General features: G+C 54.7%; 5 protein-coding genes across 5 annotated transcripts; 2 read left to right on the top strand and 3 right to left on the bottom strand.

Moving 5' to 3' along the window:
- Window positions 1-1,233: 1,233 nt before the first annotated feature.
- Window positions 1,234-3,313, top strand: HRG_11406 (reverse transcriptase (RNA-dependent DNA polymerase) domain-containing protein; the record flags this gene model as incomplete). Its single annotated transcript, XM_044869876.1, has 5 exons — window positions 1,234-1,733; window positions 1,815-2,045; window positions 2,106-2,133; window positions 2,200-2,269; window positions 2,322-3,313. The coding sequence occupies 5 exons, from the start codon at window positions 1,234-1,236 to the stop codon at window positions 3,311-3,313; spliced, it is 1,821 nt and encodes a 606-aa protein (XP_044715138.1).
- A 7,158-nt stretch (window positions 3,314-10,471) lies between these two features.
- On the top strand, window positions 10,472-12,099 carry HRG_11405 (uncharacterized protein; the record flags this gene model as incomplete). The annotated part of the gene is made up of 3 exons (XM_044869875.1): window positions 10,472-10,497; window positions 10,562-11,772; window positions 11,828-12,099. 3 exons carry the CDS (start codon window positions 10,472-10,474, stop codon window positions 12,097-12,099), a joined length of 1,509 nt encoding a protein of 502 aa, XP_044715137.1.
- Window positions 12,100-12,867: 768 nt separating this feature from the next.
- Window positions 12,868-13,671, bottom strand: HRG_11404 (uncharacterized protein; the record flags this gene model as incomplete). The annotated part of the gene is made up of 3 exons (XM_044869874.1): window positions 12,868-13,344; window positions 13,422-13,533; window positions 13,598-13,671. 3 exons carry the CDS (start codon window positions 13,669-13,671, stop codon window positions 12,868-12,870), a joined length of 663 nt encoding a protein of 220 aa, XP_044715136.1.
- A 2,341-nt stretch (window positions 13,672-16,012) lies between these two features.
- On the bottom strand, window positions 16,013-17,449 carry HRG_11403 (Heat-labile enterotoxin, A chain; the record flags this gene model as incomplete). The annotated part of the gene is made up of 4 exons (XM_044869873.1): window positions 16,013-16,530; window positions 16,587-17,059; window positions 17,153-17,231; window positions 17,287-17,449. 4 exons carry the CDS (start codon window positions 17,447-17,449, stop codon window positions 16,013-16,015), a joined length of 1,233 nt encoding a protein of 410 aa, XP_044715135.1.
- Window positions 17,450-19,713: 2,264 nt separating this feature from the next.
- Window positions 19,714-22,078, bottom strand: HRG_11402 (reverse transcriptase (RNA-dependent DNA polymerase) domain-containing protein; the record flags this gene model as incomplete). The annotated part of the gene is made up of 7 exons (XM_044869872.1): window positions 19,714-19,971; window positions 20,020-20,173; window positions 20,223-20,323; window positions 20,400-21,547; window positions 21,661-21,805; window positions 21,872-21,920; window positions 21,996-22,078. 7 exons carry the CDS (start codon window positions 22,076-22,078, stop codon window positions 19,714-19,716), a joined length of 1,938 nt encoding a protein of 645 aa, XP_044715134.1.
- Between the last annotated feature and the right edge of the window lie 3,943 nt (window positions 22,079-26,021).

Raw genomic sequence — 26,021 nt, 5'->3', positions numbered from 1 at the left:
CCCCGCTCCGCGGACCCAGAAGCTGCGAGAACATTCCGAGAAGGGCAATAAAGCTCGCACTCGAGGCTACGCCTCGAGTTCAGCTTCTTTCCTCCTTAGCTCTAGATAGACAACACCTAGGCACCTGCTTGTTGAATAAACTCCGGGCCAGCCTTTCACATATCTAGAGCTCCTTCTAAATACCGCAAGCTGCAGACTGCTCGTCAGGATGGACCAGCAGAGTGAGAGCCCAAGTCTCCAGCAGCAATGGATTGACCAACGCATTCAAGAAGCGGTCAATGCGACTCTCAGCCCTCTACAGGACCAACTTTCCTTGCTGATGGAGCAACTCGGGCGAGCGCAGCCGCAGAGCGCCGACTTGCAATCGCCGCCAGTGGCACGAGGATTGGGCGAGAGCACGCCTGGCTTGGGCACGCCCTCCCAAAACCTGCGGTACTGGAATGCGGAAACCGTTGCCCAACCCACCCAAGTATGACGGCTCACGGAAGAGCTACTCCTCCTGGGCCAGGCAGATGCGAGACAAGCTGGACCTTGATGCACACTACTACAGTGGAAATCGCGAACTTTGGTACCTCATCAACTCATGTTTGGACGAGCGACCACAGCAAGTGGTCGCTACCTTTACGCCGCGGAGGCCCTGGGGTAGCTACGACCCCAAGAGTTCATGCGATACCTCGACCGAACCTACCAGGACAGCAACATCCAATCCTGCGCTGCTGCCACGCTGAGAACTATGCGGCAGCGCGAAGACCAACCTCTCGCGTCCTTCCTTCCCCGATTCGAACAGGCATTAGCTGAAGCCGGGGGAGCAGACTGGCCGGACAGTGCAAAGATCGTATTTCTAGAGAACGCAATAAATGCACGCCTCCAAGAGAGTTTGGTCACAGCCGTCCTACCCGACGACTACCAGGGATGGCTTGCGAGAGTTCAGGAAATTGCGGGCAGATTGAGAGACTGAAACCCGGTAGGCAGCCGACGTCGACTGAGCGGACGCCTCAACAGCTACCAAGGCAACGACCCAAGGAGGAACCGGAGGACCCCGACGGAGATGTTAAGATGACGGACATCAACCGTATTGGCCACGAGTCGAAGGGTCGTCGACATGTCGATAAGAAGCCGAAGGATGAGCGCCGCTGCTATCGCTGTGGTCGGACGGATCATCTTATCGTGGACTGCCCAGCCCAGGTGGTCTTTCCTGGCGAAGGGAAGCAACAGCGACCTAAAGCTGCGCGCATGAAGAAGCCCGATGCCGCAGATGATTCGGAATCAACCGCAGCATCCAGTGAGGACGAGTCGGCGGAAAAGACTAGCCCCGGGCGAAAGCGGGCGCCGGGGCCTGCAAAGGCAGACATCCGGGACTGGGAAGCGTTCAAGCCACGAATGAATAGTCGGACTGTATTAGTCAACGCGCGGGTAAACCGAGGCTATCGAATACGCGCCCTTGTCGACTGTGGATGTGACTGCTATGCCGTGATCGACGAAGCCCTTGTTCGGAAGCTGCGGATACCCTTCGTCGACTCGAAACCACTTGGATTTGACGAACGTGTCTTTGCATACGTGATCCCAAGCCTGGGCCAGGACATGTTCCTCGGCCGGCCTTGGATGGAGAGAAATCACGTCGTGTACGATGCTGCCAAGCAGCGAATGTACCATGGGAGGGCAGGTGTGACGATACGCCTCATTGGGCAGGAAGAGCCCGCCAAGATACGCGCGATTCGAAGCGCAAGACTCGTGTCGGCAGCCGTATTCACGGCGGAGTGTCGACGCGCAAAGAGACGCAAGAAGTGCAACGCGATCTCGATTCATGCAATCAGTTTGTCGGATATAGAGAGGGCGCTTCAGCCGAAGCCGCCAGTCGATCCGAGCGAGAAGGTCCCGGCAGAAGTGCTGAAAGAATTCCGCGACCTATTCTCACCAGAAGAGGCAATGAAGCTGCCGCCACATCGACCGGGTGTGGATCATGAAGTCAACCTGCAGCCTGACAAGAACGGCAACGAGCCACCCCTTCCGTGGGGCCCACTCTACAACATGTCACGAGAAGAGCTGTTGGTCTTGCGAAAGACCCTGAAAGACCTGCTGGACAGAGGATTCATCCGAGCGAGTAGCTCAGCGGCTGCCGCGCCGGTGCTGTTCGTGCGGAAGCCGAATGGAGGGCTGCGATTTTGTTGCGACTACCGAGCGCTGAATGCAATCACCAAGCGCGACCGATACCCACTGCCCTCATCGCGGAGACCCTGCAGAATCTGGCCAAGGCTAAGTGGTTCACCAAGTTGGACGTGGTGGCCGCTTTCCATAAGATCCGCATGGCTCCGGGACATGAGGAAAGACTGCATTTCGCACGAGGTTTGGGCTCTACGAGTGGCTCGTGTGCCCTTTCGGCCTGAGCGGCGCCCCGGCATCATTCCAACGATACATGAACAGTGTATTGCGCGAATGGCTGGACGACTTTGTCACAGCGTACCTGGATGATGTACTGATCTACTCGAGCGGTTCGAAGGCGGATCATGAGGCTAAGGTGCGACGAGTTCTCCAAGCACTCGCCGACGCTGGGCTGCACCTAGACCCAGCGAAGTGCGAGTTTTCGGTACAAGAGGTCAAATACCTTGGGTTCATCGTCAACGCAGGGAAAGGAATCGCCTGCGACCCCGAAAAGCAGCGCGCCATCCGCGAATGGGAGGCCCCGACCACGGTGAAGGGTGTCAGAAGCTTTCTGGGCTTCGCCAACTATTACCGGATCTTCATCCCCGACTATGCCAAGATCACGCAGTCTCTGGATGCCCTGCTTAAGAAAGGAACTGCCTTTCATTGGGGACGAGCGGAGAACGAGGCGTTTCAGGAGCTGAAGCGACGATTTTGCGAGTCACCGGTGCTCAAGCAGTGGGACCCGAGCCTCCCGACCTTTTTGGAGACGGATTGCTCAGGCTACGCATTGGGAGGCGTCCTGTCGCAGGAAGGCCCAGATGGACGTCGACACGCATGCGCCTTCTTCTCGAAGCGACTTTCGCCAGCGGAGTACAACTATCCCATTCACGACAAGGAGATGCTTGCCATCATGAGATGTCTCGACAACTGGAACGCCGAACTTAGGAGCTGCGGCCCATTTACAATCCTTACCGATCACCGCAACCTGGAGTATTTCATGACACGCCAGAAGCTCACGGAACGGCAGAGCCGTTGGGCAGCCGAATTGTCCCAGTTCGACTTCAAGCTCGAGTATCGACCGGGAAGCGAGGCTGTCGTGCCTGATGCGTTGTCCGCCGTGAACAAGACAAGCCACAGGGCATTGACGACGAGCGGGAACAAGGAAGAATGATACAGTTGATACCGGATAGTGCCATTCCATCATCGACAAGAGCATGTATCAACGCGATGAGTTCTGACTGTTCAGAGGCATCCACCCTGCCGAAGATGAAGGTCTTCGAGGTAGCGGACCTGCAGCAACTCTGGGACGAAACGGTGGCGAAGGACTCGATATTCCGGGCAGCCTATAAGGCAGTCCGCGATCGCGAGCGTGCCTTCCCGCCCTCGCTGGGCCTGAAGATCCAGATTTCAGAATGTGCGATCGACGCAGGCAAAGGCTGACATTCAGAGACCGTATTTGGGTGCCGGGTGGATCCGGAGAGGAGGGTAACCAGGAGGAAGCTGAGAAAGACCAGTTGAGAACCCGCATTGTGCAGCAGTCGCATGACTCTGTTGCGACCGGTCATCCCGGCAGGGAAGGTACGCTGGCTATTGTGGCTCGGCGATTCTACTGGCCTGGGCAGTCCCAGCTGGTTCGCCGGTACGTAGCCAATTGCGACACCTGCGGCAGAGCACACATCTGGCGCCAGTCGGAAAGGGGATTTTTCAAGCCTCTGCCGATTCCAGATCGACCCCGAAGCCATTTGTCCATGGACTTCATCACAGATCTGCCGCCTACTGGACCGAGCAAGGCAAGGTACCTGTGGGTGATTGTGGACAGACTGACAAAGGCTGTGACCCTCGAGGTGATGGACAACATGGAAGCTGAGCAGTGTGCAAACCGTTTTCTCCAGTGTCATTACCGATTTCACGGAATGCCACGGTCCATCGTCAGCGACCGCGGGAGCAACTGGCTAAGTAGGTTCTGGAAGAGGTTCTGCCGTCTTGCAGGTGTCACGCAGAAATTGAGCACGGCCTATCATCCTCAGACGGACGGAGGGCCAGAGAGAATGAACCAGGAGATCGAGGCCTACCTGAGAGCCTACGTGTCGTACGTGCAGGACGACTGGGGAGAACTGCTCCCTGCCGCGCAGCTGGCACTCAACAATCGTGAATCCGCAGCGACCAAGATCAGCCCTTTTTCGCTGAGCATGGTTACCACGTCGATCCCATCAGCGTCGAGGAATCGGAAGAGCCACCGAGGCATAGAGAGGAAAGCAGAGCTGATAGCCTACTCAGTCGCCTGCAGGAGGTCAATGAGTACATGCAAGCAGTGATGGCCTCCTCACAGCAACAACAAGAAGAGGCTGCCAACGCAAAGCGACAGCCTGCGGAGCGATTTGAAGTTGGTGACAAGGTGTGGCTCTCGATGGCAAACTACAGATCGCCACGACCGTGCAAGAAGCTCGACTGGCTGCATCACAAGTACACAGTCACGAAGGTAATTAGTTCGCACGTTGTTGAGCTCGATGTTCGTGGCTCAATTTACCCGCGATTTCATGTTGACCTTTGCGGCGGGCGCATCAAGATCCGGCTCCTGGCCAAAGGTAGATGACGCACAGCCACCACCGGTACAAGATGAGTCCGGCACGGATCTGTGGGATGTCGACGAGATCCTCTGCGCGAGATGGAAGAAGCGCGGACGAGGGGAATTCAGGCAAGCACTAGTGCGATGGACGGGCTACGCAGAGCCGACTTGGGAGCCAGTTGAGTGGTTGCAAGGAACAATTGCGATGAAGGCATTCGAGGACAAGTACGGGCCAATCAAGACCAATGATGGCCCTAGGGAGAGGTACGAGACGCTGGCAGGAACGCAAGAACCCCGCAGACGCCGACCTGGTCGGAGGGGACAAGGGGGGTAATGTCACGGGCTGTGCCCGGCTGGTGGACCCGGTTGTACCGGGTCCGGTGGGTCGTGCCCGGTGGCAACACCGGCCGCTCCGCGGACCCAGAAGCTGCGAGAACATTCCGAGAAGGGTAATATAAGCTCGCACTCGAGGCTACGCCTCGAGTTCAGCTTCTTTTCCTCCTTAGCTCTAGATAGACAACACCTAGGCACCTGCTTGTTGAATAAACTCCGGGCCAGCCTTTCACACTCTCTTATCATATTGTCAAGAGGTACTGCCGGCATAACTAAAATCGCCAGACAAAGTCCACATTGACCTCCAAACTGGTGTCTCACCCAACCAGTCATAGAACATACTAGGAGCCCAGATGATGCTAGGAACACCAGTCCGCTTACTGCTCCAAGCCACGGCATCCCTTGGTTTGACGTCGGCTGGTTCGAGCACCGGTCAAAACGACGGAAACGCTGTGTCTTCCTCCATATCGCCATAACCATAATAACGGTAGTCAAGTGAGATACCAATGGAGCAGCCCACCAGTATTCGATGCCAGATAGCCTGATATGCCAGACGGTCGCCCCAATAAAGGGAAGGTGAAAGACTAATGCTAGTCCAAAAATGATGATTCTCGCCTTAATGGATGGGTCAGGCTCGACGGCGCGAGAAAAATAGGCGTAAATCAAGGGATCGACAACTTGAATAAGCTGTAAACAATGAGTATATAGGGGAGATAACTAGACGGGCTTAAATAGGAGTACCTCGATGATGTCGACGCATAATATTGTGACTCCTTTCCAGGCTGTGAAGAAGGGGTAGGCAAGGACGCTTGGTAAGAGTGCATTTCTCGCACTGCCGAACAAAGAGGCAAATATTAGTCCGGTTCCCAAGAAGACAGAGGCCGTAGAAATTAACGCCCAAGTTCGCCTACGCGAAGCTTCTCGTGGCTTGACTCTGATCATCCAGTACAGGTAGGGCGCCAGAAAGACCGTCGTCACGGAAAACACGACACCAGCCTCGGTAACCTCCTTGATGGTAATCTCGTCATGCATGTCGGCATCCGGCAACCTGGAATGGTGGAGAGAGTGGATTTGGGACTTAGAGTGATGAGAAGGCATATGAGCATCGGATTCGCCCAGAACGAGAGACGTGCTTTATATAGACGTTAAGTCATAACAGCGAATGTTAGTACATAGCAAGTAACGCTCAGGTAAAGAGAGCCACAGCACATTGTCCAGTCGCTTTACAAACGGGACGATGTACCTAGAGTAAGATGGTGATTGGGTGTTCTGTGCATAGGAAGGTTACACTATCATTGCCTTGGGGTTGGGCTATTGTTGATATGATGATTTACATATATGAGGCATATGAGCTTCCTCCACATTAAAACGGCCCTGGTCAGAGTAGGGTGGGTGGAATTGCACGACTTCAGCTGGTCAATGTGGTTGGCTCACAGTTACGAGGCCATCCAGTATCTCGGCATCACCAGCAGTGCATACAACCTGGTTCATGCACTCTAACTTGCATGCGTCTAAACAATCCTTGACTAGGGGTCGGAACGCCATGGAACGGCACAGAGGGCAACTTGCCCAGGGGCCGTGACGACACCATGAGCTCTCTGGTGGAGATGGACCAAACAAGGATGGCCAAAGACACGGCAAAAGGTGTGTGTCGTTGCTACATTCCACATTGGGATTTGTGGGGCAACAGCGCGGCTGCAGGAATCGTGACTCTCAGCTGTGACAATTCCGCAAGATGGGTTTCGTACTGGCGCACAGAGCCAAGAACTTGGCTGTCTCCTGGTCGGCCTTACCGGGGCCATTGGTCGTGAGTGTCAAGAAAAGGCAGGATTGTCAGGCGGGAAGGGAAGGAACAGAGAATAGATCTCTGAGACGGGAAAAGATAATTAGATACTGGGCAATTCCTTTGGCGTTTTCGTCTCCTCAAGAATCATCTCCATCGCCCTTGCTAAAAGTGCTTTACCCTTATCGCTGTCCAACTCATCAATAGAACACGGTTCTTGACCATCCATAAAACCGCGCTCGCACCGCAACTCGCCAATTTGTCAAATCTTCTGGGCTCTTCCTGCCATGCTTCGCGCATACTTACTTCCATTTCGGCGCTGATGCTCCTGAAAACCGGAATGCCCACTCTCACACCCAACCTGGACGGCCCCCAAAAATATCTATCCTCAAAGACAACCGGTGGATAAGGTTAGCGATCGATCACCCGCAGTTGAAATGGGTTGCGGGCAAAGGGTTTCAACCCTGCCGCAGCTTGAATGGCAATTAGCAGTCGGATTAGGAAGTCTTGCTAAGGGCATCCGCTCTGGGGTTCCCTGATCATGCTAGAGAAAATCCCTTTCGAAGTCTCTACCTTCCCGACGATGAGGAACCCAAATTTTCGGTACAGTGGAACACCGGAGGGTGATGCCATGACGAAAGCAGGGCAGTGCAATTGATCAAACCGATTGCAGGCATGCTGTAGTAGTCGAGAACCTAAGCCCTGACGCTGACGACGAGGATGGACCGACATGAAGGTTAAGCCTGAGCGGCATAGGTCAGCCAGTTCCAGATTGATTTTGCCAAGATTCCACGCTTACGGCAAACGTGCTTGCGACCATTGAGAGCGCGTTCTCTCCTTTCTCAAGTTGCTCGAGACGCTGGACCATGCTGATATATCGAGCATCTCAGGTATCAACAGGTGCCTTGCTGGTCCGTTCTCCCTCCTCGCGAGAGGTCTATCCTCTACGGTCCACCCGCAGAATCCAAGTGGTGTGCCTTCAGCGTCGCAAATTCGAATGAGTGTGTCGGTGGTACGATTTAAAGCATCGATGATCCCTCGTACGTACCAGTGGATGATTTCGGTTTGTTGCTCTTCTGTGACCTCCTTCAAGGGAAACATCAAGCGGTATAAAGGGCCATCTTTCATAGCAGGCAGATCTACCTTGCGCACGACGTCGTCCGCACCTTCAATATCGAGAGGCGCGATGTGCAACTGCATATTGAGGATGGGATACATGATGGTGAAAGGAATGGCGATAAGTTCGTGGATGTGTGTGTGTGCGGGAATACAGGATTGGGTACGGCAGATAAAGACGGCTGATAAAGACCGAAAAGATGAGTCACTCTGCATTTGCAAGGTAATAAATAGCGCTGGAAAAACCCGTTGGGCGAAAACCAGCGCCGAGTGACTAAGGAAAGTACATGCCCATAGTCCCCACTACCCCGGTTGCCCTGTACCCGTGACACGCCCCACTTAATCTCGCGTTCGTTCCTCACCAGCTCCATAGCTGGTGAGGAACGAACGCGAGATTAAGTGGGGCGTGGCACGGGTATCAGTCAGCCACACCCATGGTTGCTCCCAGTATGTGCTCCTCCCCGGTCTTTATAACAGTATTCCCTACAATTGCATCGGTCATCCTCATCCATGCCAAAGACCCACATTGCAGAGATGAGACTCTCTTCGTCAACAGACCCCTTGGCGAGCATGATGTTTGAGCGACCTCGGTAACCTCAACCGACGCGTTAGTATCTCGCGAATCCAGCATCCTGACTCCCAGGATTTGATCTAGATTGGACTGGTGCAGGAATGTGGACAGCTCCTGTAGGAAAAGCGCACTGCCTTCCGCGACGTCAGATGATCCACTCTCCGTAAACTCAAACTCGTAGGGACCCCAGCCCCCCTTCCAGGATCTCGTTGCCCGTGGGACGACGTGGCCGTTATACTTTGAAATGACAGCATCCGTGTCGTTCCCGGTTTGCCAAGGCGTGGACACGCTGCGAAGATCCACGAGGCGCTCCTGTGGCTGGATGTCAAAATGCTTGTGTAGCAAGGCCAGTCCAAGATGCTTTTGAACTTTATGGCGAAGAAAGAGCTCCCGAATGGGGCCGGTGATGATACTTTCACAACCATTTTCTTGAGTAACTGGTTTGCCCGGTGCAAACTTGGGAGCGAGCGGTATGCTTCTGGATCGTATGCCGTGCTACTTTCGTTGTTAGTAAGTTAAATAGTCGCCGAAAGAATGACATACCTCGCCATTGCAATGATTCCGTGGGTGCGACTTGTAGCTTGGTGGGTTCGAACTGTCAGACTGCAGACGCGAGGTGGACCGTTCGGCACTTTTATAGATCAGGGCCTTGAGAGGTTTGGTCCTAAGCGGCTACCTTGGGGTGGAACACCGGCTCTTATGTAAAAGGCATGTTTGGGAACCAGGTATTAGCTTATCTATGGGTGGGCTAACTGGAAAGCCTTCAGTTGGTCTAGTTGTGGCGCGCAGTGGTAGTTGCATGAGCCGCACATGCTGAAATGCAACTTTGCGGAGAAGGTCCTCATGCGATAGTATAACGGCGGACGAGGACGCCCACAACAAATGCCTAGGTACAGTGGCCAGCAGCCGATCATGCCTCGTGCTGGTTATCTCGTTCCACTTCAGCTGGGCGGTTGCACTGTGACCCTTGTGCAGATTTGAAATGTGGGTGGGCGATCGCAGGTATTCGTTTTTCAGTCGTATTGGCTGACTTGTACCGCTACCGGGTGGAGCAAGGCCGTGACAACACGACGCCACCCGTTCTCGTGCGTTGGCGGCCCGTGGTGCCGGGGCATCTTATTGCAGATATGTAGTGCAAATGAAGTGGAAGGTGTGAATCAGGGACGACCCAAGGTGACCCCTGCACCACTCTGGGATTGCAATGGCCCCGCAGCTACAAGATGTTACTCAGGTGTGTTTACCGGGGTCACACATACGCTAATAGGGCCGTTGGAGCATCCCGGCGATTGTCCCTATGCTTCCCTCGACTCATTAGCGTCGTTTTCTTGCCTCGGATGCTGCTTGGCTGTCGTCGCACCTAGGTGTTCCATGGCGCGTACACCACGTTGCAGGTTAGCACTCCTCTCAGCTGTTCCGTGGTCTCCATGGCCCGGAGGGTCCTTGCGAACTCTCGTTTCGCAGGACCTGAGCAAGGCTTCTCTTGCACCGTCAGTTAGCACACAACACGAGAACTGGGACAGCTTCACTGCCTGCCCCTCACCTTGAATTGCCAAAGGGGGTGCGCGTTCTCGCCTGCCATGTACCATGCTCGCTACTGGCTGGCGCACCGGCCCTCATCTCTTTGAGTGTGCGAAGGCAGCCCCCAGGTCACAAAACCCACAGTACGTGGCTACTCGGCCAGATTGCTGGGACTTAAATCATAGCCCAATTCGCTGGTTATGTCGTGTACTCTTTATCAGCTAGTGGTCTTATTGGCTGAGATCCCTGTCTGTGACCTGGGGGCTACCTTCGCACATTCAAAGGGATAGTAAACCTACGCGTCGCAAGACTAGGCGTGAAAGGTTATAGGAGAACTGTAATTGGAGGAAGGTCGTTCGTATATGCAGGCGGCGCGCAGACACCCCAGCTGGTGGCTGGGATTACAGTATGCTCCACTTCGTCCCATTTCGAATGACCAAATATGGGGCAGTACCTACCAATAGCAAGGTAGACAGGGATTAGCAAATCGCAACAAGCCTCGAGTCTCGGCATTGTTATTAACATGTCCAAGTCCTGCCTTTGGGAGGGCCATACGGACCGTCTCCTTCTCCCTTAGCCCAGCCTTCACCGTATTCCTTGCACACCATGGCGAGAGCTCCATCGTCTCCAGGTTCGCCCTGAGCTATCCCGCTGTCGTGCTCGTCGGCCATCAACTGGAGCAGGTCAACAAACTCCAGCGCGAGCTCGCTTCCTGCAAATCCGATGCAGAGAAGGCCATGGTATGCCGCCAAACACGAGACAGCCTTCTGGGCGACCACGAGAATTTGGAGATCTTGTCCGCGATCTGCCGAGATGTCATGGAAGCTTCTGAGCAAAATTGCACTTCTGGCGAGCTTGATGGATCGTGGCGACAATTCACGCAGCTAGCCGCGAAGGGAGCGAAGCTACGGGCGGCCCGTGTCAAGGCTCTCCAAACGGTGGCTGATCATTGGGGTGCCCAGGTCGCACGCCACTATGGCTGGGGGACCATATCGCACACCTACTGCCAACAGCTACACGCTGCAGCGAGGGAGATAGACTGGCCAACGTTCGTGAGGAGGTTGAACCAAGTTCTGTTGGATCGACATTGGGCCAAATCTCTCAATGTGCATCCCATCCCAGCTTCCATGAACCCGATCACGCAGCCCGACATTGAGAAAGCGAGAAGGCAGGACCAACGCGGCAAAATCCAGCGCGCCAAAGCCAAGGGTCTGGCCACCGAGAAAGACCGGGAAGCCGCTTATAAGGCAGCCAAGCATGAGTCTGAATATTTTTACCGTGCCGCCAATAGGTTGCCTGCCAGTCTTGGGTTGGACCGTTTCGGCGTTGTGGTGAGGGAGGAATTTGACGATCAGCCAACAAGTCTCGAGACCGACGGCCAAGATGGCAATCGAGCAAACCCCGCACCATCAGCAGCGAGCAGCATCGCCCCCGATCGTCCACCGCCCATCGGCTACAGTGGACTCTTGCAGACCGAAGCGGCTTGCCCGTTGCCAGCCCCATTGCCTGCCGACATCAGGGCTGCTGGTGGAAATTCTTGCCCGTTCCCGCCATCGCCGCCGTCGTCACCTGACGCTGGGACGACTCCAACTTTGTCGTCGACTGCAGAGTCTGAACAAGCCCTACCCTCGAGCGGTTCCCACGGCAAAAGAACAGCTCCGACACCCTCGGATCGAGCGACCAAGAGGCAGAGGACTCGTCTCCCCACCGTTAGTGCTGCCGCTGATGCCGGGAAAATTTACGGTGAGTCAAAGGCTCCGTTGTCACTGGGAAGCCGCTGCTAACTGGCCTGACCCAGACTTATTGGCCGAGCTCCAGGCCCAGGGCTCGCCTCTGGCCAACCAACCGCAGTTTTCGCAATCGTTAGAGTGGGCCAGAGAAGAGTCCAAGAAGGGTGAGAGATCCTACCGAGATACCAGCACGGCCGCCTCTCATCTTTCCCATTCTGCCGCAAGCCCTTCAGACGCCGCTACCGTCACCCACCGCCCGGCGCCGTCTTTCCTTGACCGAGTCCTTTGCCCACTCCTGCCAAACACCCGCTACTCATTCATCACAACATGCTGCATGTGATCTGGTACTGTCCCTTTCCCGCAGCCGGGGTGCAGGGGTCATTTCAAGAGAGTGAGTGCTTCTAGATACGTTGCCACATCAGGGTGCTAACGGCTCAAGTTAGCTGCACGAGCGTCCTCCTCGCCCGATCTAGTCTTCAACGGCACATCAGGTGCGACTATGTCCGACCCTGCCCAACATGGCCTGGATGACGACGCTGCAGTGCACGCGAAACGCGAGCAAGCCAGAGTTGCGCGACCCGGCGCGCTTGGCCCGCCGATACAGAGACATATTGGACAAGAGCATCTCATGCCGCACGCAGGTGCAATTGCCGCCTTTGATTCAAGTGAGTTATGCTCCCATTTTACAATCAAATTATGCAGGGTTGACGATATGCAGCCTCCCCTAGCTTCCAAGCTAGCTCGTTCATGCTTGGCAAAGAGCAGGCAATATGGGCTTTACGAAACCACAATGCTCAAAAATTCACATTGATACTCCTCCAGACGGCATTCGACCAAGATGGCAGGATGGGGTCTTGTGTCACATTTACCGTTCCCGAACCAATAGCCCATAAACTAACAAATCGGCCTGGTGAACTTCCGGAGCAGAGTTCTGTAACACCGGTAGTGCTGGGTCATCTTGCTGATGTCACCGAAAGTGGGGCTCATTCAGCTCTGCTGAACGGGTCATCTTACTTTCTGAACATCCCCAGAAGTCCCAATCAACCATTCATCACGGTGTGGACTACATTGGATGTGGGGGAAAAAATTTCGTTAATGTCCTGTGCACCTAGTTGAGAAGGCCATGCTCCCTCAAGAAATGCAAAGCATCAGAACAAGTCTCAATCTCATTGTTTTTCGGCGGTTCAACGATGATGATGTGGCCGTTGGGACCTGTGACATGATGCTGCTTCCCATCTTTACACACGCGTGGCTCGCCGTTTTCTTCTACGAAAGCCCAGCCAGTTTGCCGGAACGGTCTGCAGCCTCTCAGGCGTTCCGGTTCCATCATCATGGTTCCATGATCCCCCAGGACAAGCTCCATCATGGTTTCCGGCAACGGGCTGTCTAGAACCTCAAGTGCAATTATTCTGCTTAGTTGGTTTGTCCTGAGGAAGTCGGCCAGCTCAGAAACGAAGTTATCCTCGATTTGGGCTAATTCGGGATGTTTGCCGGAGTGGTATTCGTACGGGTGGAAGCCCTTGTCTGTGAGAATAAAAGTGTGCCCGCGCAAGCTGTCGAGGTTCAATGAGTCCACCTTGGTAGGCTTTGTCCAGCGGCAACGTGGGCCAGTCCTGTCTCCGAACAGGACTTTCTTTCCGGGATCTGGAGGTGACCATGGACCAAGTGGACGCCGAAAACCTTGTGGGCGTTGTTTCGGACAAAAATCTCGGCGAGCTGTTGGAGAAGGTGCTCAACTTCGGGCTGGGCTTCATCGGAGGGAAGGCCGTTGTACCTGCGGAACGAGGTCAGTGTGCGTGGCAGTCTGCGTGGTGCATGGGACAAGGCGTGTGACGTACAGCTGACGGCTCCATTCCATATCTGCATCTGTAAGGCCGCTGTTGAGGCCGGGGATTTGGACTTTTGCCGCCATGGTGCGTTGCTGATTCCGGTTGTGGTCGCGAGAAGAGTGACTGCGGGGTTGATGTCTGATAGTTTCTGTGCGGCGGGCGTGAAGCGGATGGTGCGCTATTAAATGCAAGGTTCGTCGGGTGACGGCATTCTTCTCTCCTAGGCTCCACCCGTCCACTCAAGCTCAACACCCAATCAGCATTCCGCACATCTCAGGTGTGTGTGTGTGTGTGTATTTTTCGTCCAGCGGCCTTTAGGCCGCTCAGGTCCCCGAGACGGGGCACAGGACGTGCTGAGCTAGACTAATCGTGCCCGCCCCCACTCTTTTTGTGGGTAGTAGTAGTAGTAGTAGTATTGATTACCGTCTGGGACATCCCTATAAGGGCAAAAGACGTGCTAGGCTAGGTATAGTACAAGATGGGGATGCTCGTCGGAGACCCGTCGCGCGTTCCTTACTTCTACTCCCTATCTAGCAATTCTTGGACTCTGTGGCCGCTCGATTCTCAGGTCCCTTCCCCGTCAGCGGGTTCCGGGCACGGCGGCGAAGCCGTAATATTAGTCAGTCTTCGGTCAGAGCCGGGTGACTGAGAAAGCCCACGCAGTCAGCTGGGCCGTAGGCCCACAGGAGCCTACGGGCAGAAAACATAGAAAGAGAGAGTTGTACATATTAGGTTGGAGGGTTGCCTCGAGCTAGTGGCGGTGGCAGATCCGATCAAAGAATTCTGCCTCCGTAACTAGCCCGAGGAACCGGTCAAATCCCTTCCTAGTGCCTGGTTGATAGCCTTGCCCGCCGTGGGGCTAGCCTTAGGCGGTGTCGAGTACCTACCTTCCGGCAGTAGAAGGGTGTGTCGGTGATTTTCTCCTCCCGCAAGAGCATTCGATCCGGGCCTCTTCGTGGTTAAACCTCTCGTGGTAGTCGGCGAAGTCCCCGTGCCCGCTCCTCGCAGCGAGCAGGTGATGGAGGTGCTGTCGTTTGGTGTGCAGCTCCGGGGGGCACCCGAGCGAGGCCTTGAGCTCTAGGCTCTTGTAGCTGCTCGGGGCCCCCGCGGCCCACCAGTCCTGGAAGTCGCGCCCGGCCGCAGCCTTGGCCTGCCGCCGTAAGGTGGTAGTAGTAGTAGTAGTATTGATTACCGTCTGGGACATCCCTATAAGGGCAAAAGACGTGCTAGGCTAGGTATAGCACACAAGCTGCTGCATTAAGCCTTGATCCATCGTACATACCCACCTATTTCCTCATTAGGCCCGAGCCGCAGAACCACCGTTCTGACAATTTCCTTTATATTATAAAGGTATTTCTTTAAATTAAAGCCTAAGGGACTAAGATTAAAGAGCTACTTTATAAGTAAATAATTCTATAAGAGATTTAACGGATTATATAGCTTTATAAGCTTATCCTAAGTAGCATCTCACTTCCCATCTTCGCCAGCATCTCTAGAACCCTCTGCATCATCGATTTGGCGGTCTCCGCATTGCTGCGTGACTTCACCTCGTCGCCTCTTTCGCTTTCGTTGCCCACCGATATGACTCGCGTCGTTCGGGTCGAGACACGCTTGGGAGCTCTCGCGGTCGCATTTTCCAGCGTTCGTAACGTATCCTGCACTCGTGCGCTGGGCGTCATCCCTCGCGTCGGACGCGTCAATGGCGACGGGCTAGTTGGATCCAGCCCCGCCCCCACGTCGGCCGGAGGCGCCATTTCAGGCTCTGCCATGATGGCAATCAAGAGCCACACCTACCCCAGCGTAAAGAAATATGAAGAAGAACGGGAATCGAATCGATCGAGCCGGCAAGCCTTTCGTCCAGCACCAGCTTCCTCATCACCCACTTGTATGTATGTCCCAGCACCAGCTTATGGAGCTGGTGAGGAACGAACGCGAAATAAGTGGGGCGTGGCACGGGTACCGGGAGCAAGCCTCATCGTCTCAGCAGACCTGCCAGTGCGGAACCAAATTCAGTCCCGTTCCTCAAGGCATTGGCGGACCCTGAAAGGGGCCGGTCTCCTGTGTTGCATGACGTGGTGCGTTGCATGACTCAGTGAGGTACGTTATCGGCGCTCCTGCGCCACCAAGCCACACTACTCCACTTTTTGCTGTGCACATAACCTTAGCGTAACCTGTTGTGCATATAACTAGTCCCTATTAGTGCCTACGTAACCCCCTTTCTTTGTGCCCCCCTTAGTTTGTACGCCTCCTTTTCAACTTCAATCCACTGGACGCATTGATATCTCAGTAGCCTCCAGTTAGTTGTTCCTGGTCCAATTTCTAGGAGTCAAATCGAGGTTCCATTGCTGGCCGTCAGCGAGCCAGTCCTTCACTTCATAATCGACATGAACACCAGTGAGCGAGCTGGCGCAGCGTGCATGGACGCTAATATCTGAATTTGGCACGACGTATCAGCTGCCATGCTTTCCCCGAGACACGAGGGGTGAGGCGAGGGGGGGAGGGGGATTTACTCGAAGCCAACGCCTTATTCCAAGACCCTCCTTCACTCTTGATCGAGATGCGCTTAATATCGGCCACAGGAACAGCCGACGACCTATAGGCGACCTCGAGGTTGACGTTGGAGATGTAGCTTTGGCGGCGAGAGGGTTGATGAGCGATCTGGAAACGGCCATTGCCGGCATAGATATAGAGATCGTTGTTGGTTCCGGCCCAGCTCTCATCAGCCATCTCCACACGAACGTCCATCTGCTGGAAATGGCTGCATGGGGGCCTCGGAACCCAGTCTTCGGATTTGATATCGTCGGCCCAGACTTCCCAATCCCTATGATATCGGTACCTGCCACTGTCAGTAGGCTTAGCCTGCATCAGCCTATTCATCGAGGCGAATTTGTCCATGTCAACCCATATACCAGACTTAGCGCATCGTGCTGTCAGTTTTAGGCCTATATAAGGAGTTAGTGTCTTTCGCGGCAGGGCAAAGCGAAGTAATAATACGCACCTATAAGGCTCCACTCATCTGCCTCCTTGAAATCAAGGACTGCCTGATTTATCTCGGTGGCAAGGCGGATCTTTGACATACGGCGGACCTCGACTAAATCCGACCCAAACACATTCTGCATATTGATGGGCTGCCACTCATGAAATCCAGCGGCTGGACCGTTTGCGATGACGTGTTTTTTTGAAGCCGCATTCGGGAAGTCGAGCTTAATGGTATCCCAGGTTCCGGCGCCACTACTGTCCGATAACTGGAAACCAAGGTTCAAGTGATCGAAATGAGAGCAGAGCTGCGGCTGAGACTTAGGCGACCATTCCCATTGTTCAGGCGTGTTCGACTCTTTCGCCGCGTCGCAGCGGAAGGAAGCGATCTTATCATTGAAGTCTTCGGGCCTTGGCCACTCGCCCTTGGAGACATCAGCGCCTGGGTAAGAGACATCGAAGTGACCGCCCTCGCCGTCCTTGCAGCCAGGCTTACTAAAAGAGGTCGTTAGCTTCCACGCCGTAGGTTAATAGAAGAGAAGAAGAAGAAGAAGAAGAAGAAGAAGAAGAAGAAATAAGAAAGCCTACTTATAGAAGCGACAGGTACCGGCAGCTTCATTTGGCCGTACCGAAGACACCTTGCCTTTCAACGAGGTGGGCACAGAGACTTCAAGACAAGTGGTTAGCCGAAAGTATAAGGACTGACTTGAGGCGGGACCTACCGCACTGCCCGGCCGAGCTCTTAACAGTAGTACACGGCGGATTGAAGGTATCGTTTTCGCAAAGATGGACAGCAGGCTTGGCGATTGTCTCTTTGAGTTTGCGACAGAAAGATCCCAGTTCCTTCTTGGGCCCGTCTGAAACGTCTCGAATTAGCAGGGGCATCGATTCGATGCGTTTGTCAGTTATCAACCAACATTGGGTATCTTACCTTGGGCCCTCTTGCGTCGCTGAAACTTGCCAAACTCCGAACCGCATCCGTCAATCAGATTGCATACACCATTCCCACCTTGCCTCATCCTTTCTATAGCTTGCTGAATAGAGGCGTCTAAAATGCCATGGTTGTGTCCGAACGGTCCGCTGGGGTTGTGCTGGTCAAGCCGCTCCAAGGACGTCGTGATGGCATCTCCACGTCCATAGCCAATTGGCTATTGGGATAATCGGAATCGGACCGGCATGGTTCGTTGTGCTCGCGCAGATACTCGGCAGCCTCCATCATATCCGCTTCCGTGATCATTCCGTTAGGAGCAGGGTCAACATCCATTGGTTCGGGGCAAGTCTGTTGTGTATAGGCATTTGCACTTTGGCCTTGGGTGGAATAGCAATGTAAGACATCAACCTCCATGGGTTCATGGCTAAGCTGTGGTGTAGGAGGCCGTTCCGCCGTATTTTCAACCTCCATGGGTTCGTGACTAGACTGCGGTGGAGGAAGTGATGTTATACCCTGACCGTGATCATCTCGCTGCTCCCATCGACCTCGCACATTCGTCCAGGTGGAGACGTCAACACGTGGCCGGTGGAGAATTTCATCCGACTTAACGAAGCACTCCACTTGAAAGTCGATCCCATCTGGTTGGTCGTTCGTAAGATGAAAAGGGAGTAGGATCTGTACTACTCTCGTATTGTCGGCTGCTCTCTCCTCATCGAGATATGAGATACGCACGGGCTCGTTGACCGCCCAGGTGGAGTTGAGTGATTTGATATATATCTCGGCTTCGTCGTCACCTAACCAACCCCCATTTATCATTTCAATGGGTATAATGACCTTGGGTAGTCGCGCGAATGCTTCTTCATCGGCTTTGATGTCACAAATCCTAGCAATATTGAAGTTAGATATATTAATTCTGATACGGTGTACTTCAAGGTTGCAAATACCAGTTTGCATCAAGATCTCGGTATTCCCCGGGGCCAGCAGTCATATAAACTCCTGGCCCAATCTGTGAGCCTCCTGGGTTCTCGTCCTGGTGGGTGAAAGTTCCAGCATTGTTGTAGTCGCGTGCTTGTTCCTATGTTATAATGTGAGGACCAATACTCAAGAACCGGAATCAAAAGAGAGGGACAAGGTGGCTATTCTCGGGACTCACGGTATTGACAAGTCTGTATCCTATAACTACATGACGGCTCCTGCGGTCAAGGTAAGGTTGGCCGAACGCTAGAGGAGTCCCCTGTGTGAAAGGCTGGCCCGGAGTTTATTCAACAAGCAGGTGCCTAGGTGTTGTCTATCTAGAGCTAAGGAGGAAAAGAAGCTGAACTCGAGGCGTAGCCTCGAGTGCGAGCTTATATTGCCCTTCTCGGAATGTTCTCGCAGCTTCTGGGTCCGCGGGCCGGCCGGTGTTGCCACCGAGCACGACCCACCGGACCCGGTACAACCGGGTCCACCAGCCGGGCACAGCCCGTGACATTACCCCCCTTGTCCCCTCCGACCAGGTCGGCGTCTGCGGGGTTCTTGCGTTCCTGCCAGCGTCTCGTACCTCTCCCTAGGGCCATCATTGGTCTTGATTGGCCCGTACTTGTCCTCGAATGCCTTCATCGCAATTGTTCCTTGCAACCACTCAACTGGCTCCCAAGTCGGCTCTGCGTAGCCCGTCCATCGCACTAGTGCTTGCCTGAATTCCCTCGTCCGCGCTTCTTCCATCTCGCGCAGAGGATCTCGTCGACATCCCACAGATCCGTGCCGGACTCATCTTGTACCGGTGGTGGCTGTGCGTCATCTACCTTTGGCCAGGAGCCGGATCTTGATGCGCCCGCCGCAAAGGTCAACATGAAATCGCGGGTAAATTGAGCCACGAACATCGAGCTCAACAACGTGCGAACTAATTACCTTCGTGACTGTGTACTTGTGATGCAGCCAGTCGAGCTTCTTGCACGGTCGTGGCGATCTGTAGTTTGCCATCGAGAGCCACACCTTGTCACCAACTTCAAATCGCTCCGCAGGCTGTCGCTTTGCGTTGGCAGCCTCTTCTTGTTGTTGCTGTGAGGAGGCCATCACTGCTTGCATGTACTCATTGACCTCCTGCAGGCGACTGAGTAGGCTATCAGCTCTGCTTTCCTCTCTATGCCTCGGTGGCTCTTCCGATTCCTCGACGCTGATGGGATCGACGTGGTAACCATGCTCAGCGAAAAAGGGGCTGATCTTGGTCGCTGCGGATTCACGATTGTTGAGTGCCAGCTGCGCGGCAGGAGCAGTTCTCCCAGTCGTCCTGCACGTACGACACGTAGGCTCTCAGGTAGGCCTCGATCTCCTGGTTCATTCTCTCTGGCCCTCCGTCCGTCTGAGGATGATAGGCCGTGCTCAATTTCTGCGTGACACCTGCAAGACGGCAGAACCTCTTCCAGAACCTACTTAGCCAGTTGCTCCCGCGGTCGCTGACGATGGACCGTGGCATTCCGTGAAATCGGTAATGACACTGGAGAAAACGGTTTGCACACTGCTCAGCTTCCATGTTGTCCATCACCTCGAGGGTCACAGCCTTTGTCAGTCTGTCCACAATCACCCACAGGTACCTTGCCTTGCTCGGTCCAGTAGGCGGCAGATCTGTGATGAAGTCCATGGACAAATGGCTTCGGGGTCGATCTGGAATCGGCAGAGGCTTGAGAAATCCCTTTCGACTGGCGCCAGATGTGTGCTCTGCCGCAGGTGTCGCAATTGGCTACGTACCGGCGAACCAGCTGGGACTGCCCAGGCCAGTAGAATCGCCGAGCCACAATAGCCAGCGTACCTTCCCTGCCGGGATGACCGGTCGCAACAGAGTCATGCGACTGCTGCACAATGCGGGTTCTCAACTGGTCTTTCTCAGCTTCCTCCTGGTTACCCTCCTCCGGATCCACCCGGCACCCAAATACGGTCTCTGAATGTCAGCCTTTTGCCTGCGTCGATCGCACATTCTGAAATCTGGATCTTCAGGCCCAGCGAGGGCGGGAAGGCACGCTCGCGATCGCGGACTGCCTTATAGGCTGCCCGGAATATCGAGTCCTTCGCCACCGTTTCGTCCCAGAGTTGCTGCAGGTCCGCTACCTCGAAGACCTTCATCTTCGGCAGGGTGGATGCCTCTGAACAGTCAGAACTCATCGCGTTGATACATGCTCTTGTCGATGATGGAATGGCACTATCCGGTATCAACTGTATCATTCTTCCTTGTTCCCGCTCGTCGTCAATGCCCTGTGGCTTGTCTTGTTCACGGCGGGACAACGCATCAGGCACGACAGCCTCGCTTCCCGGTCGATACTCGAGCTTGAAGTCGAACTGGGACAATTCGGCTGCCCAACGGCTCTGCCGTTCCGTGAGCTTCTGGCGTGTCATGAAATACTCCAGGTTGCGGTGATCGGTAAGGATTGTAAATGGGCCGCAGCTCCTAAGTTCGGCGTTCCAGTTGTCGAGACATCTCATGATGGCAAGCATCTCCTTGTCGTGAATGGGATAGTTGTACTCCGCTGGCGAAAGTCGCTTCGAGAAGAAGGCGCATGCGTGTCGACGTCCATCTGGGCCTTCCTGCGACAGGACGCCTCCCAATGCGTAGCCTGAGCAATCCGTCTCCAAAAAGGTCGGGAGGCTCGGGTCCCACTGCTTGAGCACCGGTGACTCGCAAAATCGTCGCTTCAGCTCCTGAAACGCCTCGTTCTCCGCTCGTCCCCAATGAAAGGCAGTTCCTTTCTTAAGCAGGGCATCCAGAGACTGCGTGATCTTGGCATAGTCGGGGATGAAGATCCGGTAATAGTTGGCGAAGCCCAGAAAGCTTCTGACACCCTTCACCGTGGTCGGGGCCTCCCATTCGCGGATGGCGCGCTGCTTTTCGGGGTCGCAGGCGATTCCTTTCCCTGCGTTGACGATGAACCCAAGGTATTTGACCTCTTGTACCGAAAACTCGCACTTCGCTGGGTCTAGGTGCAGCCCAGCGTCGGCGAGTGCTTGGAGAACTCGTCGCACCTTAGCCTCATGATCCGCCTTCGAACCGCTCGAGTAGATCAGTACATCATCCAGGTACGCTGTGACAAAGTCGTCCAGCCATTCGCGCAATACACTGTTCATGTATCGTTGGAATGATGCCGGGGCGCCGCTCAGGCCGAAAGGGCACACGAGCCACTTGTAGAGCCCAAACCTCGTGCGAAATGCATTCTTTCCTCATGTCCCGGAGCCATGCGGATCTTATGGAAAGCGGCCACCACGTCCAACTTGGTGAACCACTTAGCCTTGGCCAGATTCTGCAGGGTCTCCGCGATGAAGGGCAGTGGGTATCGGTCGCGCTTGGTGATTGCATTCAGCGCTCGGTAGTCGCAACAAAATCGCAGCCCTCCATTCGGCTTCCGCACGAACAGCACCGGCGCGGCAGCCGCTGAGCTACTCGCTCGGATGAATCCTCTGTCCAGCAGGTCTTTCAGGGTCTTTCGCAAGACCAACAGCTCTTCTCGTGACATGTTGTAGAGTGGGCCCCACGGAAGGGGTGGCTCGTTGCCGTTCTTGTCAGGCTGCAGGTTGACTTCATGATCCACACCCGGTCGATGTGGCGGCAGCTTCATTGCCTCTTCTGGTGAGAATAGGTCGCGGAATTCTTTCAGCACTTCTGCCGGGACCTTCTCGCTCGGATCGACTGGCGGCTTCGGCTGAAGCGCCCTCTCTATATCCGACAAACTGATTGCATGAATCGAGATCGCGTTGCACTTCTTGCGTCTCTTTGCGCGTCGACACTCCGCCGTGAATACGGCTGCCGACACGAGTCTTGCGCTTCGAATCGCGCGTATCTTGGCGGGCTCTTCCTGCCCAATGAGGCGTATCGTCACACCTGCCCTCCCATGGTACATTCGCTGCTTGGCAGCATCGTACACGACGTGATTTCTCTCCATCCAAGGCCGGCCGAGGAACATGTCCTGGCCCAGGCTTGGGATCACGTATGCAAAGACACGTTCGTCAAATCCAGCTGTCTCGACCACAACAGCCACGACCCTGGGGATATGACACTCTTCGCTGACTCTGAGAATCCCCCAATTTCTCGTGGTTTCGAGTCGACGAAGGGTATCCGCAGCTTCCGAACAAGGGCTTCGTCGATCACGGCATAGCAGTCACATCCACAGTCGACAAGGGCGCGTATTCGATAGCCTCGGTTTACCCGCGCGTTGACTAATACAGTCCGACTATTCATTCGTGGCTTGAACGCTTCCCAGTCCCGGATGTCTGCCTTTGCAGGCCCCGGCGCCCGCTTTCGCCCGGGGCTAGTCTTTTCCCGCCGACTCGTCCTCACTGGATGCTGCGGTTGATTCCGAATCATCTGCGGCATCGGGCTTCTTCATGCGCGCAGCTTTAGGTCGCTGTTGCTTCCCTTCGCCAGGAAAGACCACCTGGGCTGGGCAGTCCACGATAAGATGATCCGTCCGACCACAGCGATAGCAGCGGCGCTCATCCTTCGGCTTCTTATCGACATGTCGACGACCCTTCGACTCGTGGCCAATACGGTTGATGTCCGTCATCTTAACATCTCCGTCGGGGTCCTCCGGTTCCTCCTTGGGTCGTTGCCTTGGTAGCTGTTGAGGCGTCCGCTCAGTCGACGTCGGCTGCCTACCGGGTTTCAGTCTCTCCAATCTGCCCGCAATTTCCTGAACTCTCGCAAGCCATCCCTGGTAGTCGTCGGGTAGGACGGCTGTGACCAAACTCTCTTGGAGGCGTGCATTTATTGCGTTCTCTAGAAATACGATCTTTGCACTGTCCGGCCAGTCTGCTCCCCCGGCTTCAGCTAATGCCTGTTCGAATCGGGGAAGGAAGGACGCGAGAGGTTGGTCTTCGCGCTGCCGCATAGTTCTCAGCGTGGCAGCAGCGCGGGATTGGATGTTGCTGTCCTGGTAGGTTCGGTCGAGGTATCGCATGAACTCTTGGGGTCGTAGCTACCCCAGGGCCTCCCGCGGCGTAAAAGGTAGCGACCACTTGCTGTGGTCGCTCGTCCAAACATGAGTTGATGAGGTACCAAAGTTCGCGATTTCCACTGTAGTAGTGTGCATCAAGGTCCAGCTTGTCTCGCATCTGCCTGGCCCAGGCGGAGTAGCTCTTCCGTGAGCCGTCATACTTGGGTGGGTTGGGCAACGGTTTCCGCATTCCAGTACCGCAGGTTTTGGGAGGGCGTGCCCAAGCCAGGCGTGCTCTCGCCCAATCCTCGTGCCACTGGCGGCGATTGCAAGTCGGCGCTCTGCGGCTGCGCTCGCCCGAGTTGCTCCATCAGCAAGGAAAGTTGGTCCTGTAGAGGGCTGAGAGTCGCATTGACCGCTTCTTGAATGCGTTGGTCAATCCATTGCTGCTGGAGACTTGGGCTCACTCTGCTGGTCCATCCTGACGAGCAGTCTGCAGCTTGCGGTATTTAGAAGGAGCTCTAGATATGTGAAAGGCTGGCCCGGAGTTTATTCAACAAGCAGGTGCCTAGGTGTTGTCTATCTAGAGCTAAGGAGGAAAGAAGCTGAACTCGAGGCGTAGCCTCGAGTGCGAGCTTATATTACCCTTCTCGGAATGTTCTCGCAGCTTCTGGGTCCGCGGAGCGGGGCCGGTGTTGCCACCGGAGCACGACCCACCGGACCCGGTACAACCGGGTCCACCAGCCGGGCACAGCCCGTGACAGAGAGCACCAGAGGAAACGGGTAGATAGAGAGATGCAGCTGTCTGTGGTGACAGAACCCGGTACTGAACGGTCGGCGGAGCACTGGTATCATTCTGAGGGCATTGATTCAGAGTGACGGTAATTTTACATCACTGTCCTCGGTCTGCCTACGGCTACTTCCTTCAATTTAAACGTTCCAAATTAGGTCACCCGCAGATGCCGCGTTCAGGTCGATGCAAACGCTCCAAATAATTCTTTCATAGCTGCAAGCGCGACGCAAAGGTGCCCTCCAAAGCATTAAAGGAAGCCATGCCTTCCGCGTACATCATCTTGCATGTATGATCTTCAGTTTAGTCACACTCTCTTCACTCGAACTCCCTACGTTAGTTCACGAAAATTTCCACCAGTCGTCTAAATGACAAGAAGGTTTTCCTCGGACTCGCAGAAGGGCTCGCTAGTTAAGGATTACCGGCTCGTCCCGCCCTACCCGTCACGCTGTAGGGAGTGTCCAGACGTCTATATATGCTCTACTTACGTCTACAACCGAAGCTTCAATCGGATTCCAAACTCTGGGGCCGAAGAGCTCAACGCAGACGACTAGGTACAGTTCAGATGGCAGTGACCGCAGCGAGCCGAGCATGCAGCGGCAGCTATTCCAGCGCACGACACCCAAACCTAGGGGAAAGCAGCGGCAATCACTCATCACACTTGTGGTGGAGAGTGCCAAAAAGCAACAGTCAACCTCAGACAAGGGATTTGGCGAGGAGCCTGGATTCAATTTCAACATGCTCAAGTCACATGCGACTGCGGGAAGCCCCGGGCAGTTCTATCGCCACAAACGACTCGCCGCAGTGTGCTCACGACCGAGTTGACGCTGTTGACCGACTCACTTAGACTTGGACTCGTGCTGAAAGGCGGCAGGGGGCGGTCACAACCGACGCCGTTTTGGATCATCGATACGCCTCGCATGATTCGGTGACCCGAGGGCAATTCCCCGACAAGTCTCGCATGAAGGCGAGCGAGGATGCAAATGCCAGCTTGTGGAACCAGCGTTTCTTAGAGGAGATATCTAAGGACTACTACCATTATAAGGACTGGTGAAGATATAACAATTCAACACTCCTCCACGGCTGGTTGCTTGCTCCTCCGGATTTTGTGAATCCGCTGTCGCTTATGCCCTTGCCCATGGCTTTGCCATATTCTTTCAGGCGCTCGACATTCTGTACTCACACCCCCGTATATCCCGCCATGGTCTCTCCGCTCGCATTTCCTGGTGTGTCGTGACGAGTCCGAAGGAGAAGACTGAGAAATGCTGATAGTAATTCTAACAGGCTTGCAGAGAGGGAGGTCAAGTTCCATCTCAACCTGTTTGCCTTGTCCGTTCTCGACTGTACCGCTGGCCTCTACTCGATGGCAAGTATCGGATACAGTGACTCGAAAACGAGCCCAGTAGGAGGACGATTCTCCTTGTCATCGCCCCAAAATGAAGAGTAATCACTCTCTTCAAGATCGCTAGGTGCAAACGAGGGCTGTATATTTTGTGTAGGTGACACTTCAATCTCGTCTTGTGGATATCTGTCACGGCAGTTTGTGCTGTTGAATTGGCTTTCGGTATCCGAGAATTCTGATGTGGGCGAGGTAGGACAAAGAAGCATATCGAGAGCACGAAGATGACCAGTTTGTCCACAGGCAATCGATTCAGTGGAACTCATATTCCCCTGCATAGTCGAGGTAGTGTCAGTCGACATGGCGGGAAGGAGGGCTTCGTTGGCTTTCGGAGAGTTGCAAGAAAATGGGAGATATGGAAACTGGGACAAAAGGGGGTGGTGCCTACCTCCTTCACTATCTAAACGAGTATGAGACGGGCTGCCTGGCCGGGACGAGAG

The sequence above is a fragment of the Hirsutella rhossiliensis genome (genome assembly GCF_020360975.1).
Source record: "Hirsutella rhossiliensis strain HR02 chromosome Unknown scaffold00020, whole genome shotgun sequence".
Lineage (NCBI taxonomy): Eukaryota > Fungi > Ascomycota > Sordariomycetes > Hypocreales > Ophiocordycipitaceae > Hirsutella > Hirsutella rhossiliensis.
Note: the sequence above shows the minus strand (reverse complement) of the source record. Positions and strands in the feature narration are given on the sequence as shown.